General features: G+C 34.2%; 1 protein-coding gene across 1 annotated transcript in view; it reads left to right on the forward strand.

Annotated features, from left to right (window-relative positions):
• Lrriq3 (leucine rich repeats and IQ motif containing 3) overlaps positions 1-16,967 on the forward strand; it is a 198,521-nt gene that overhangs the window by 29,974 nt on the left and 151,580 nt on the right. The window contains exon 4 of the mRNA XM_047566903.1: positions 7,713-7,846. Coding sequence (XP_047422859.1) covers positions 7,713-7,846 — 134 coding nt within the window. The remainder of the gene's footprint in view (positions 1-7,712; positions 7,847-16,967) is intronic.

Genomic DNA, 16,967 nt, shown 5'->3' on the forward strand with positions numbered 1-16,967 from the left:
GGGGTTGATTCCAGGGATGCAAGGCTGGTTCAACATATGGAAATCAATAAATTTAATTCATCACTTCAATAGATGTAAAGACAAGAATCATATGATTATCTCAATAGATGCAGAAAAAGCATTGAACAAAATATGGCACCCCCTCATGTTGAAACACTAGAATAGATAGGGATAGTAGGAACATTGTAAAATGTTGTAAAATTTATATATGTTAAAACCAAGGCCAACATAATTCTAAGTGGAGAAAAATGAAAACATTTCTTCTAAAAACTGGAACAAGACAAGGATGCCCTCTTTTACCTCTTCTATTGAGCATAGTTCTTGAAACTCCAGCCAGAGCAATTAGATAAAAGGAAGAAATTAAAGGGGTACAAATAGGAAAAGAAGAACTCAAACCATCCCCATTTGCTGAGTACATGATTCTCTATTCCACAGTAGCCTAAAAAAAAAAAAAAAAAAAAAAAATTGGGAACCAATCTAAGGAAAGAGTTGAAAGACTTATTGAAAACTACAGAACACTAAAGAAAAAAATTGAAGAAGACCTTAGAAGATGGAAAGATCTACCATACTCTTGGATCGGTAGAATTAATATTGTCCAAATGACTATACTACCAAAGTGTTATACAGATTTAATGCAGTTCCTATGAAAATTCCAATGATGTTCTTTATATAAATAGAAAAAGCAGTCATAAATTCATTTGGAAAATAAGAGGGAAGAATAGAAGTACTTTGTATTAGACAAAGGGGAATGAAGGTAAGGGAGAGGTATTGGGAATAGGAAAGATAGTAGAATGAATTGGACATTACTATTTCATGTGCATATATGACTAATGTAATTCTACATCATGTACAATCAGAAGAATGAGAAGTTATACTCCATATATGTATAATGTCAAAATACATCCTACTGTCATGTATAACAATTAGAACAAATGAAAAATATTTTTAAAAAGGATCAAGTGGGTTTATCCCTGATATGTGATGATGGATTAATATATGCCAGTCAATCAACATTTTTAAATATCACATTAAAAGACTAAAAACAAAAACCATATGATCATGTCAATTGACCCAGAAAAAGCATTCAACATAGTGCATCATCTATTCTTGATAAAAATCCAACAGTTTTATTACAGAAGGACAGTTTGTCCATATAACAAAGGCCATTTATGAAAAAAAAAAACAGTTAATAGCATAATTAATTGGAAGAAACTGGTATCATTTCCTCTAACATTAGGTAGAGGTAAGGATTCCCACATTACTACTTCTATTCTATGTAGTAGTGGAAGTCCTAGGCAGAGCAATAATGCAAGAGAAAGAAATAAAGTATATTCAAATTATAAAAAATCAAATTGTCACTGTTTATAGATGACATGATTTTGCATTATGAAAAACCTCAGACTCCTCCAAAAACCTATTAGAATTAATAAATTCTGTCAAATTGTAGGATACAAAGTTAACAGACAAAAATTTGTGGCATTTCTATAAACATAAAATGAATAACCTGGTTGAAAAATAAAACAATAAAAGAATCATATTTATGTTTGCTTCAAAAATTAATCTTCTTGGTAATAAATTTAGCTAAGGAAGCAGATATATTAAATCTCTAAAACAACGATGAAAGAAATTAAAGATGATACAAATAAATGGATAGTCATGGTCATGGTTCAGAAGAATTAATATGTTAAAATATAGATCCTAGTCAAGGTAATATACAGAGTGCACTCTCTCAAAATACCAATGGCATTCTTCACAGAAATAGAAAAAAATCCTAAAATGTAACCACAAGGGACCCAAAATATCTAGAGTAATTTCGAGAAACAAAACAAAACAGAAAACAGACTTGAAAGAACTATATTTTCTGATTTAAATATTATTACAAAGTTCTAGTAATCAAAATTGCATGATACTAACATAAAAATAGCCATACAGACCAGTGAACAAAATAAAGATTCCAAACACATAGAGTCAAATAATTAATTCAAACATAGTGTCAACTAATTTTCAACAAGGAAACCAAGATGATAAAATGGGAAAGGCTATTGTCTTTAATAAATAGTGTTAGAAAAACTGAATTTCTACATTCAAGAGTGAAATTGGACTCCGATCTTATCCTATTTGACAAAAGTCAAATCAATATGGACAGAGGATCACAACCTAAACCAGAAACCATAAGTCTCATAGAAGTAAACATCAGAGGAAAGCTCCTTGATTTTGGCTTTGGTAGTGAGTTTTTTTTCATGTAACACCCCTCAGGCAAAAAGAAAAAAATGAATAAATAAATAAATGAATGTACAGGATTACATCAAACAAGAAAAGGAAATTAGCAAAAAATGAAAAGGCCAGCAACAGATTAGGAAAATTATTTACAAGTCATAGGTTAATAACCCAAATTTATGTAGAGCTCATACCATCTGTTCTATTTCCATGCAATTGTTGAGTATAGGTATATCATTACTATCACTTATTTTATTGATTGTTGATAGTTTCCTGCCTAAACATGTTCTTTGCCAAGATTACAATAGTGTTTTTCATTGAATTGAAAACTTTAGTACTGTGTCTTTAATAGTTAATTTATTGATTTAATAATTTTACATTGTTAGTTTTTGTAAATTGCTTTCAATATACCTCCCTTTATGTTAATTTTTTGAATATCAAAAATGGTAAGTTATATTGAAGTCCTTTAAAAAATATAAAACTCTATATAATTTTAAGTAATTCTATAAAACTACTGATAGATAACATGTTTGGATGCTTGAAATGTTTCAGCTACTATTGTGACTGCTTTGTAAACATTTCACAATGAACAAGTGACATAGTACCAATTTTATCTGCATTTTTACAGATGATGAAAACAGAGGATAGATGAGTTATTTATGCTATAATGTACGGCTAACAAGTGGTAGAACTAGAATTTAACCTAGTCAGATTTTATATGGAGACATCACTCCTCTAGTGGAGGAAATGCAATACTTTTCCTTAGAAAGAGTATACTTCCATTTGCCTTTAGATATAAAATGGTTTATGGCATTTGTACAAGTTTGCAGTGATATCTTTATGAGGCATTTTAAAAGATAATTGTCTTAGGACATTGGAAATTTTAAGTATTGTCTGAAGTTTACTTTTTCCCTAGAAGGTCCATTAACACTACCCATAAGTGGTAGTTATTCTACATGTCTCTTTTAAAGAGAAGGGATCATTTATGACTCATTGGGAAGCAGGGCTCTGCTGTAAACAGTGTGAGCTTAATGATTCTGATGTGAATTGCATGTGATCAGGACTACTTGAGCTTAGTCATCTACCTCCACTCCTGCGTTTTTTCACCTCACTTTTTTTCTCTTTCTCCGTTATGCACTTGTATATACCTAACAGTCAAACTTCCTCCCCTCTTCTTTTCTTAAGCCTCACATAAACACCATGAGCTCAAATACAAAGAAACATGAAGACTTGTGGGAATTTCCTCTATACTAAAACTAGTAAAGATTATACATTTTTTTAAATTAATTCTTAGAGGTACTTTCTAGACATAATGTAAGATTTTTTCAAAGATGTAATAAAGATGAGATTTGCAATGGTCTGAATGTTTAACCCTCCCTCAAAATGAAACTTCATTCCCAGTGCAATAGAATTTGGAGGTAGGAAATTGAGAGATGATTAGACCATGAAGGTGAGATTAATACCTTTATACAGGAGGTCTTAAGAGATCCCTCCCTCCTTCTACTGTGTGAGAACACAGTGGAAGGACATAACTTATAAACCAGGAAATGAGCCTTCATCAGGCAGATACTGGATCTGTCAGTGCCTTTATTTAACTTTTGCAGAGTTTGTGTGAACATTTCCTGATTCATGAGTTAGAGTAGCATCAGATCACAGCAGGAGGGGAAAGAGGAGAAAAGTGGTTGCAGAGATGGATAATGATTGTAATCCCATTGACTCCAGAAGCTGAGGTAGAAGGATTGTGATTTTGAGACCAGCCTCAGCAATTTAGAGAGCCCCTTAGCAACTTAGCAAGATCCTGTCTCAAAATTTTTAAAAAAGTACTGGAGATGAAGTTCAGGTCAGAGGTAAATACCCTGGGTTAAATCCCAAATAGCACACATATACACTCAAAAGCAGTAGCAGAAGCAAGAAAAAATAATTTTGATTTTCATTTATTATTTACATTGAGCTTCAGTTTTCACATAAGGAGTTTGAAGTGCCTGATCCCAGGCTCAGCCTTGTCTAAATTAGATTTAGATTAATTGTCTGAATTAGATTTTTTTTTTTTTTAACCGAGTGGTAGGGTGTTTTAGTTAGCTCTTTTTTTGTTGTTGCGACTTAAAGACCCAACCAGGACAATTGTAGAGGAGGAAAAGTTTATTTAAGGGCTCTCTGTTTCAGAGATCTTTGTGGAGCTCCATTCCTCGGGGCCTGAGGTGAGGTAGGATATCATGGAGGAAAAGTGTGGCAGAGGGAAATAGCTCAAATGGTGATCAGGAAACACAGAGAGAGAGAGACTCCACTCTCCAAATATATACCCCATAACCATGCCCCCAAGGAACCACTTCCTCCAGCCACACCCCACCTGCTTCCAGTTACCACTCAATCTCATCAGAAATTAATTTTTTCACAATTCAATTGTTACTTCTCTGAAACTTCTTGTGTTGTCTTACATGTGAGCTTTCGGGGAACACCTCACATCCAAAGCATAACATGGGGTAGTAGTGAGCAGTCTATTAAAACAGTTTGGGCCTTAGCTTATAAGGAATAATTTAATAAATTGGTACAGTGTATATGAGTACAGGAGACAGATTGAAGAGATATTTGATAGAATTAAGTGAATGGAAAGGAGTGAAAGAGAAAGAGGACTGTGGGTTAAATAACTTAGTTCCAAGATGAATAGTTTTAATGACTAGTTAATACTATATTGGTCTAAATGAGGGAAATAATTATTTAAGTTTTGATAGGTAAGTAAAGAAATGGAATTGGAAATTTAATTTATAGGTCTGTAATTTCGGAGATAATTTCTGACAGAAAATGCTAATTTATGGATAATCTGCAAATGTGAGGCAGTAAGAAGTAGTGTGGAAGGTGACCATTTGAAGAAAGTTAGCAAATAGAGATAAAAATCAAAAGAACATCTAAGTTCTAAAAATGTTTAAATGGCTTTCAGAGAAGTAAGAAGAAATACAGATGGAGAAATAAAAACTAAAAAGAAACATTAAAAGTGTGATGTGATTGTAGCTCAGTAAAAGAATTGAATTATAAGAATTGATTGACATTGCCAAATCCAGCTTGAAGGTCAACAATGCTGATTACTTAGTGATTTAATAATCAATTGATGACTAAATGTCAATTATAAACCAAAAACTGACTTAGTCCTACATATATAGAATAAAAATTGGTTGAACTTGCTGAGGCTATATGGTAAATATAGACCAATAATTGTTTTATGGCATAAAGTTGTCAAATTAAAACAAACAAATCAGAACTTGGAAAGGAAGAGTGAGGAACAGAGACTTTTCCATAGGGAGAGGGAGAGGATTGAGCAGAATTCTATTACCCCAAGATTTGCAAAGGCCTTAAGGGTTAGCCAAAAGGGTGAGTGAGTTTGGTGAAAGGAACTGAAATAAAGGGAAATGGTTTGATCTGAAAGTAAGAATAGAGAATATTTGACTCTTCTGAAAGTAAGATTAGAGAATCTAATCTCTTTGTCTAGTCCATAATCAAAAATAATATAAGCAGATACAGTATGTTGGCTTGGACTGAGGGAGGACCCAAACTCAGGCCTAGAGAATCTTAACTAATATTTGGCACAACAAGCATTTTATTCCAGTAGATCAGGAGACAAAACAGTTCACCTAATCACTAATAGATAAAGAACAAGAATCTGGAAAATTTGTGTAATACATTACAGGTACAGAAGGGGGGAATCCATGAATATTATGCAAATCAGTCATAAGAGGAAGGGTGCTTCTATGCACAAAATTGAAACAAAGGGATGAGGAAATCCTCAACTTTCACTGTTTTCCAGGATTATAGGACTCAGATAAAATTCAACAGTGTCAAGTGTGACAATATGAGTTATCACTCAGGATAATGTTGTAGAAGGATGTCATTTTCAGATCAATGCCAACAATAACTTCTTAGAGAAAGAAATTGACTCTCCAAAAACTAAGATATTGAGACAAACTGTTGAGAGGGTAATTCAAGAAAGTGGAATGGACTGTGTAAAAAAATCATTGGGGTTTGATCAACAGATGATATATGGTGGTTTAAGTGGTTAAGTATTATCAGATTAGAAATTCTTATATATAAGGCAAAGGGAGATAAGAGAGGGAAAGGACTAGATCATGAAGGCCATTTGTCTGCCACATCACGAAATTTGGAATTGATCTTCCAGTGGTGTCAAAGAAATATATTAAGCTAGAATGCCATATGCTTAGATTTGTACTTTGGAATATTTGCCCCAGCAATAATGCATATTCATATTATGATTGGAAGGGAATAGGAATTAATTTAGATATCAGGAGGATTTTACTACTGTTGAAAATGGAAGTAAGATGAGGTCAAGTAAATAACTTGCTAATCAGTAATGAATGTTCAAAAGTATAAATCTAAAGTAATACCAATCTACAGTGCTTTGTGATTTTTTGGTTTGTTTCAAGCAGCACATAGATGATTGGGTGTACATGAGGAGAAGGTATATATTTTGAATATTAAAGTGTTGGTAATCTTCATGATAGGCACCTTAAAACTAGTAAATGTAAATTTCATCCTTTAAATGTATTCTTCTATATTGAAAACCCAAAGTGAACTTATTGCTAACCAATCAAGTGATCAATGAGATATAGTGGGTGTCTGATCCCAAATCTAAAGACTTGTAGGAATTATCTTCCTTAGAAGTATATCTTTCCCAAAGGAATGTGCTGTGTTCCAATAAAAGCATATCAAATTGTAGTTCAGCTAAACAAAATTTTGAACTACTATGAATTATTTTATGAATTTAACACATATCAGTTTTATTTAGGTTGATCCACAGACTAAGAGTTTCATTGGATATCAGTTTATATTGCTACTTTTCAGAAAATAGGATGAATATAGACAAAATTTTACCTTTATTAACACATTGAAAGAAGCACCTTGAATGAAGAAAGTTATCAAGAATCTGGCATGTTGTACGTAGCATTGAAATTATTTGATGCTTCTAATTTTTGATATTTTTCTCTAATAAAAATATAAATTTTTTATTTCCTCATTTTTATTGGTGCCTTGTATGTACATATTGACAGGATTTATTGTTATATATTTGTACATGTACACAATATAACAATATAATTTGGCCCATATCACTCCCAACCTCCCACCCTTTGATCCCTTTCCTCTACTGCTCTCCCTTAGTTTTGAGGAGATCCATTCCCACTCTTATTTTCCTTTATCCTTTCTAGCTTCCACACGTGAGAGAAAACACATGAACTTAACTTTCTGATTTGACTTATTGATGGTCTCTAGTTCTATTCATTTTTCTGCAGATACCATAATTTTATTTTTCTTTATGGTTGAATGAAACTCCATTGTGTGAAATAGTATCCTTTAAAATATTATACCTGTAATGAATATACCCTGTGAATATTCTATGGGTTTATTTATACCATTAGATTACCAAGTATAAAATAGTTTTTGGAAAAAATTTCATGAAAGATAAAATTATTGAATATCTTTTCTTTATACAGGGAGCCACCTATGATGATGAGCTTAATAACATTAAAGATGTTATTTCAAGAATTAATAAAATTCTGGCTCATAATTCACCAGTTTTGATTATTCAAAGATGGATACGTGGTTTTTTAGTTAGAAAAAAATTAAGGTATGTTTTATTTTCTTTCCCATTTGAATAGTCACATAATAATATTAGAAAAATCATGATAAAAATTCTCTAATAATTCACATTTTTGTATTCTCTCTCCTCAAAATGATATACACTATTTGACCTAAGTTAAAGAAAATACCACAGACTTTGTAGTGATGTATTATAATATTTAGCATAATCAAAATTTGATACTTTATTTTTTATTTTAAATTAACTATATATTAGCTAATCAATAGTTTTTATAAGCCTTGTTTGAAAAATATTTGAATAATTCTGATAGTTTTTAAAGTTAACCTTAAAAGTATAAATCAAAAACACATGGAAATTCTGATATGTAATGAGATATAATAGAACTATATAATGTGATACAATAGAAATATAAAATATTGAGATCCAAGATGGCAGACTAGAGGGAGACTGTGTTCCTTGTCAATCCATAACTTGGGTTTCAGGCAGAGGAAAATCAGTTTCTCTGTGAGGCAGTCTTTGCTGCTTATCATTTCCCTGCTGTTTACCCCATTTGTCTACCTCAATCACCGATAGTCTGACAGTGTATTGACTACTTCTTGAGTACAGATTGCTCACTGACAGCTGCCTATCATCTGCCATTTGCCTGTTTGCCTGCCTCTTGCCTGCCCATCATCTGTCTTTCACCTATCCATCACCACCACCAGTTCTCCTGCCTATCATCCTCTAGTAGCCTACACACCACCCACAGACCACCAGAGGATCGCCAGCTGCCTGCTGTTGCCTGAAAGTCCACTGTCATAGTACCCACATATTTGGTTACCCGAGGCTGCTGCCATTTTGGGACAACAGCCATGACATGCAGGGTCCCTGGCCTCACAGATTGTGCCCCACCTCTAGGACCCTCAGCCCAACCAACCCCACCCCGCACCCAGGAACCCCTTCCTGACCAACTGCACCCCACACAGACTTGGTGCCCATGCAAGGCACTGCAGCTCCCCATTTGCCAACACATTTGGAAACCAGTGCAGCCATCTTGGATGGTCCTGGAAGCGGAAGCTGCCATCTTTAGGTAGGGCCAATCCCATTCTGAGACACCAAGTGGAGACCGGAAGCTCATTGTCAGGTACCTCTCATGCATCAGGCTACTGAAAACTGGGAAGTTTGAATAGTATATGATTGTTATAGTATAGATTTTTTTTTCTTTATCTCCTTTTTGAAAAAAATTAAGTTTTTATTTCTGTATTTTTCTGGCTCTATTTTCCTTTTGTTCACCTGTTTCCTCAGCATCTGTTTCTCCCTTTTCTCATGCTAACAACCAGTTTCTTTTGATTCCTCTTTCACTCTTCCTATGATCTAGTACTGCTATATACTCTTTTCTGATCCCATTAGCAGTTACATCCTACACCTCTCCCCATCCACTTTGTCCACTGTCAGAAACAGCAGACCTCATTACAAATCTACTTGTTTTTTTTTAATTCATTTTTATTGTAAACAAATGGGATACATCTTGTTTCTCTGATAGTACATGAAGTAGAGGTATACCATTTGTGTAATCATACATTTACCTAGGGTACTCGTTTTTGATTCATTCTGTTATTTTTTTTTCTCAACCCCACCCCACCCAACCCTCTTATCTCTCTATAGAGTCACTCCTTCCTCCATTCTTGCCCCCTTCCCATCCCCTATATGTGTCATCATCCGCTTATCAATGAGATCATTCGCCATTTCTTTTTTTGAGATTGGCTTATCTCACTTAGCATGATATTCTCCAACTGCATCCATTTGCCTGCAAATGCCATAATTTTATTATTCTTTATGGCTGAGTAATATTCCATGGTATATATGTACCACAGTTTCTTTATCCATTCATCCATTGAGGGGCATCTAGGTTGGTTCCACAATCTGACTACTGTGAATTGAGCAGCTATGAACATTGTTGTGGCTGATTCTCTGTAGTAGGCATTTTAAGTCCTGGGTATAGGCCGAGGAGTGGGATAGCTGGGTCAAATGGCGGTTCCATTCCAAGTTTTCTAAGGAATCTCCACACTACTTTCCAGAGTAGCTACACTAATTTGTAGCCCCACCAGCAATGTATGAGTGTACCTTTTCCCCCACATCTTCGCCAACACCTGTTATTGCTTGTATTCTTGAAAATTGCCATTCTAATTGGGGTGAGATGGAATGTTAGGGTAGTTTTGATTTACGTTTCTCTTATTATTAAAGATGTTGAACATTTTTTTCATATGTTTGTTGATTGCTTATAGATTATCTTCTGTGAAGTGTCTGTTCATATCCTTAGCCCATTTGTTGATTGGGTTATTTGTATTCTTGGTGTAGAGTTTTTTGAGTTCTTTATATATTCTGGAAATTAGTGCTCTATCTGAAGTATGAGTGACAAAGATTTTCTCCCACTCTGTGGGCTCTCTCTTCCCATTGCTGATAGTTTCCTTTGCTGATAGAAAGCTATTTAGTTTCAATCTGTCTCAGTTATTGATTCTTGCTTTTATTTCTTGTGCTATGGGAGTCCTGTTAAGGAAGTCTGATCCCAAGTCAACAAGTTGAAGATTTGGACCTACTTTTTCTTCTCTAAGATGCAGGGTCTCTGGTCCGATTTCAAGGTCCTTGATCCATTGTGAGTTAATTTTTGTGCAGGGTGAGAGATAGGGGATTAGTTTCATTCTATGCATATGGATTTCCCAGCACCATTTGTTGAAGAGGCTATCTTTTCTCCATTGCATATTTTTGGCCCCTTTGTCTAGTATGAGAAAATTGTATTTATTTGGGTTTGTGTCCATGTCCTCTATTCTGTACCATTGATCTACTTGTCTTATTTTGGTGCCAATACCATGACGTTTTTGTTACTATTGCTTTGTAGTGTAGTTGAAGATCTGATATTGTGATACCCCCTGCTTCACTCTTCCTGCTAAGGATTACTTTAGCTATTCTGGGTTTCTTATTCTTCCAGATGAATTTCATGATTGCTTGCTCTATTTCTGTAAGGTACGTCATTGGGATTTTAATTGGAACTGCATTGAATCTGTATAGCAATTTTGGTAGTATGGCCATTTGGACAATATTAGTTCTGCCTATCCAAGAACATGGGAGATCTTTACATCTTCTACGGTTTTCTTTAATCTTTTTCTTTAGTGTTCTGTAGTTCTCATTGTAGAGGTCTTTCACCTCTTTTGCTAGATTGATTCCCAAGTATTTTATTTTTTTTGAAGCTATTGTGAATAGGGTAGTTTTCCTAACTTCTCTTTCTGAAGATTCATCACGTATGTATAAAAATGTATTGGATTTATGAGCATTAATTTTATATCCTGCTACTTTATTGAATTATCTTATGAGTTCTAAAAGTTTTCTGGTGGAATTTTCTGGTTCCTTTAAATATATAATCATGTCATCAGCGAACAGGGATAGTTTAAGTTCTTCTTTTCCTATTCATATTCCTTTAATTTCCTTGGTCTGTCTAATTGCTTTGGCTAGACTTTTGAGGATAATGTTGAATAGAAGTGGTGAAAGAGGGTATCCCTGCCTCATTCCAGTTTTTATGGGGAATGCTTTCAGCTTTTCACCATTTAGAATGATATTGGCCATGGCTTAGCGTAGATGGCCTTTACAATGTTAAGGAATGTTCCCACTATCCCTGTTTTTTCTAGTGTTTTAAGCATGAAGGGATGCTGTATTTTATCAAATGCTTTTTCTGCATCTATCGAAATAATCATGTGATTCTTGACTTGAAGTCTATTGATATGGTGAATTACATTTATTTTTTTCCCGATGTTGAACCAACCTTACATCCCTGGGATAAAACCCACTGGATCGTGGTGCACTATCTTTTAAATATATTTTTGTATGCGATTTGCTAAGATTTTGTTGAGAATTTTTGCATCAATGTTCATTAAGGATATTGGTCTGAAATTTTCTTTCCTCGATGTGTCTCTGTCTGGTTTAGGTATCAGGGTGATATTGGCTTCATAGAATGAGTTTGGGTGGGTTCCCTCCTCTTCTATTTCATGGAACACTTTGAGGAGTATTGGAATGAGCTCTTCTTTAAAGGTTCTGTAGTACTCGGCTGAGAACCCATCTGGTCCTGGACTTTTCTTTGTTGGTAGGCTTTTGATGACTTCTTCTATTTCATTGCTTGAAATTGATCTATTTAAACTGTGTTTGTCCTCCTCGTTCAGTTTAGATAATTCATGTCTCTAGAACCTGTTGATGTCTTCGAGATTTTCTATTTTGTTGGAGTATAGATTTTCAAAATAGCTTCTAATTATGTTTTGTATTTCACCTGTGTCTGTTGTGATATTTCCTTGTTCATTCTGAATTTTAGTAATTTGGGTTTTCTCTCTTATTCTCCTTTTTAGTGTGGCTAAAGGTTTATCAATTTTGTTTATTTTTTCAAAGAACCAACTATTTATTTTGTCAATTTTTTGTATTGTTTCTTTTGTTTCAATTTCCTTGATTTCAACTCTGATTTTAACTATTTCCTGTCTTCTTCTACTTTTAGTGTTGCTGTGTTCTTCTTTTTCTAGGGCTTTGAGCCAGTGTTAGGATGTTTGTTGATTTTTTCTTCTTTTATTAAATGCGCTCCATGAAATAAATTTTCCTCTAAGTACTGCTTTCATAGTGTCCCAGAGATTTTGATATGTTGTTTCTTTGTTCTCATTTACCACTAAGAATTTTTAAATTTCCTTCCTGATATCTTCTGTTATCCATTCATTATACAATAGCATATTATTTAATCTCCAGGTGTTGGAGTAGTTTATGTTTTTTACTCTGTCATTTTTTTCTAATTTCAATCCATTATGATCTTATAGAATACAAGATATTATTTCTATCTTCTTGTATTTGCTAACAGCAGCTTTGTGGCATAACATATGGTCTATTTTAGAGAAGGATCTATGTGCTGCTGAGAAGATAGTGTATTCCTCTTTGTTGGATAGTATATTCTATAAATGTACATTAAGTCTAAATTATCGATTGTGTTTTTGAGATCTATGGTTTCTTCGTTCAATTTTTGTTTTTAGGATCTTTCCAGTGGTAAGAGAGGTGTGTTAAAATCACCTTTTATTATTGTGTTGTGGCCTATATGATTTCTGGCATTGAGAAGGAATTGTTTGACGTATATGGATGAGCCACTGTTTGGGGCATAGATATTTATGATTGTTTTGTCTTACTGCTTTATGCGTCCCTTAAGCAGTATGAAATGTCGTTCTTTTTTTTTTATTGTAAACAAATGGGATACATGTTGTTTCTCTGTTTGTAGATGGAGTCAAGGCATACCATTTGTGTAATCATAAATTTACATAGGGTAATGTCGTTTGATTCATTCTGTTATTTTTTTCCCTCCCCCCCCACCCCTCCCACCCCTCTTTTCCCTCTATCCAGTCCTTCCTTCCTCCATTCTTACCACCCTCCTTAACCCTAACCCTAATGCTAACCCCTCCCACCCCCCATTATATGCCCTCATCCGCTTATCAGCGAGATCATTCGTCCTTTAGTTTTTTGAGATTGGTTTATCTCACTTAGCATGATATTCTCCAGTTTCATCCATTTGCCTGCAAATGCCATAATTTTATTATTCTTTATGGTGGAGTAATATTCCATTGTATATATATGCCACAGTTTCTTTATCCATTCATCAATTGAATGACATCCAGGTTGGTTCCACAATCTGGCTATGGTGAATTGAGCAGCAATGAACATTGATGTGGCTGTATCTCTGTAGTATGCTGATTTTAAGTCCTTTGGGTATAGGCCAAGGAGTGGGATAACTGGGTCAAATGGTGGTTCCATTCCAAGCTTTCTGAGGAATCTCCATACTGCTTTCCAGAGTGGCTGCACTAATTTGCAACCCCATCAGCAATGTATGAGTGTGCCTTTTTCCCCACATCCTCACCAACACCTATTGTTGCTTGTGTTCTTGATAATCACCATTCTAATTGGGGTGAGATGGAATGTTAGGGTAGTTTTGATTTGCATTTCTCTTATTACTAGAGATGTTGAACATTTTTTCATATATCTGTTGATTGTTTGTAGATCTTCTTCTGTGAAGTGTCTGTTCATTTCCTTAGCCCAATTGTTGGTTGGATTATTTGTATTCTTGGTGTAGAGTTTTTTGAGTTCTTTATATATTCTGGAAATTAGTGCTCTATCTGAACTATGAGTTGCAAAGATATTCTCCCACTCTGTAGGCTCTCTCTTTGCATTGCTGACAGTTTCCTTTGCTGATAGAAAGCTATTTAGTTTGAATCTATCCCAGTTGTTGATTCTTTCTTTTATTTCTTGTGCTATGGGAGTCCTGTTAAGGAAGTCTGATCCTAAGCCAACAAGTTGAAGATTTGGACCTACTTTTTCTTCTATAAGATTCAGGGTCTCTGGTCTGATTTCAAGGTCCTTGATCCATTGTGAGTTAATTTTTGTGCAGGGTGAGAGATAGGGGCTTAGTTTCATTCTATTGCATATGGTTTTCCAGTTTTCTCAGCACCATTTGTTGAAGAGGCTATCTTTTCTCCATTGCATATTTTTGGCCCCTTTGTCTAGTATGAGAAAATTGCATTTATTTGGGTTTGTGTCCATGTACTCTATTCTGTATCATTGATCTACCTGTCTATTTTGGTACCAATACCATGCCATTTTTGTTACTATTTCTTTGTAATAGAGTTGAAGATATGGTATTGCAATATCCCCTGCTTCGCTGTTTCTACTGAAGATTGTTTAGCTATTTTGGGTTTCTTATTCTTCCAGATGAATTTCGTGATTGCTTGCTCTATTTCTGCAAGGTACATCTTTGGGATTTTAATTGGAATTGCCTTGAATCTGTATAGCACTTTAGGTAGTATGGCCATTTTGACACTATTAATTCTGCCTATACAAGAACATGGGAGAGTCTTCCATCTTCTAAAGTTTTCTTTAATTTTTTCTTTAGTGTCTGTAGTTCTCATTGTACAGGTCTTTCACTTCTTTTGTTAGATTGATTCTCAAGTATTTTATTTTTTTCAATGCTATTGTGAATGGGCTAGTTTTCCTAACTTCTCTTTCTGAAGATTCATCACATGTATAAAAATGCATTGGATTTATGAGAATTAATATTATATCCTGCTACTTTACTGAATTCACTTATGAGTTCTAAAAGTTTTCTGGTGGAATTTCCAGGTTCCTGTAAATATATAATCATGTCATCAGCGAACAGGTGTAATTTGTGTTCCTCTTTTCCAATTCGTATCCCTTTAATTTCTTTGGTTTGTCTAATTGCTCTGGCTAGAGTCTCAAGGACGATTTTGAATAGAAGTGATGAAAGAGGACATCCCTGCCTATTACAGTTTTTAGGGGGAATGCTTTCAGTTTTTCACCATTTAGAATGATATTGGCCATGGGTTTAGCGTAGATGGCCTTTACAACGTTAAGGAATGTTCCCACTATCCCTGTTTTTTCTAGTGTTTTAATCATGAAGGGATGCTGTATTTTATCAAATGCTTTTTCTGCATCTATCGAAATAATCATGTGATTCTTGACTTGAAGTCTATTGATATGGTGAATTACATTTATTTTTTTCCTGATGTTGAACCAACCTTACATCCCTGGGATAAAACCCACTGGATCGTGGTGCACTATCTTTTAAATATATTTTTGTATGCGATTTGCTAAGATTTTGTTGAGAATTTTTGCATCAATGTTCATTAAGGATATTGGTCTGAAATTTTCTTTCCTCGATGTGTCTCTGTCTGGTTTAGGTATCAGGGTGATGTTGACTTCATAGAATGAGTTTGGGATGGTTCCCTCCTCTTCTATTTCATGGAATACTTTGAGGAGTATTGGAATGAGCTCTTCTTTAAAGGTTTTGTAGAACTCGGCTGAGAACCCATCTGGTCCTGGACTTTTCTTTGTTGGTAGACTTTTGATGACTTCTTCTATTTCATTGCTTGAAATTGATCTATTTAAGTTGTGTATATCCTCCTCATTCAGTTTAGGTAATTCATATGTCTCTAGAAACTTATTGATGTCTTCGAGATTTTTTATTTTGTTGGAGTATAGATTTTCAAAATAGTTTCTAATTATGTTTTGTATTTCATTCGTGTCTGTTGTGATATTTCCTTGTTCATTCCAAATTTTAGTAATTGAGTTTTCTCCCTCTTTTTCTTTGTTAGTGTGGCTAAGGGTTTATCATATTTTTTATTTTTTCAAAGAACCAACTATTTATTTTCTTAATTTTTGTGATTGTTTCTTTTGTTTCAATTTCGTTGATTTCGACTCTGATTTTAACTATTTCCTGTCTTCTACTACTTTTGGTGTTGGTCTGCTCTTCTTTTTCTAGGGCTTTGAGCTGTAGTGTTAAGTAGTTTATTTCTTGATTTCTACTTCTTTTGTTGAATGCGCCCCATTAAATAAATCTTCCTCTAAGTACTGCTTTCATAGTTTCCCAGAGATTTTGATATGATGTGTCTTTATTTTCGTTTACTTCTAAGAATTTTTTAATTTCCTTCCTGATGTCTTCTGTTATCCATTCATCATTTAATAGGGTATTATTTAATGTCCAGGTATTGGAGAAGTTTCTGTTTTTTATTCTGTCCTTTATTTCTAATTTCAATCTATTATGATCTGATAGAATACAAGGTAGTATCTCTGTCTTCTTGTATTTGCTAACAGTAGCTTTGTGGCATAAAATATGGTCTGTTTTAGAGAAGGATCCATGTGCTGCTAAGAAGAAAATGTATTCATTCTTTGTTGGATGGTATATTCTATATATGTCCGTTAAGTCTAAATTGTTGATTGTGTTTTTGAGATCTATAGTTTCTTTATTCAATTTTTGTTTGGAGGATCTATCCAGTGATGAGAGAGGTGTGTTAAAATCGCCTAGTATTATTGTGTTGTGGTCTATTTGATTTCTGGAATTAAGAAGGATTTGTTTGACGTACATAGATGAGCCACTGTTTGGGACATAGATATTTATGATTGTTATGTCTTGCTGATTTATGCTTCCCTTAAGGAGTATGTAATGTCCTTCTTTATCCCTTCTGACTAGTTTTGGCTTGAAGTCCACAATATCTGATATGAGGATGGATACTCCAGCTTTTTTGTTGTGTCCATGTGCATGGTATGTTTGTTCCCATCCTTTCACCTTTAGTCTATGGGTATCTCTTTCTAT

Source organism: Sciurus carolinensis, chromosome 1 (genome assembly GCF_902686445.1).
Source record: "Sciurus carolinensis chromosome 1, mSciCar1.2, whole genome shotgun sequence".
Lineage (NCBI taxonomy): Eukaryota > Metazoa > Chordata > Mammalia > Rodentia > Sciuridae > Sciurus > Sciurus carolinensis.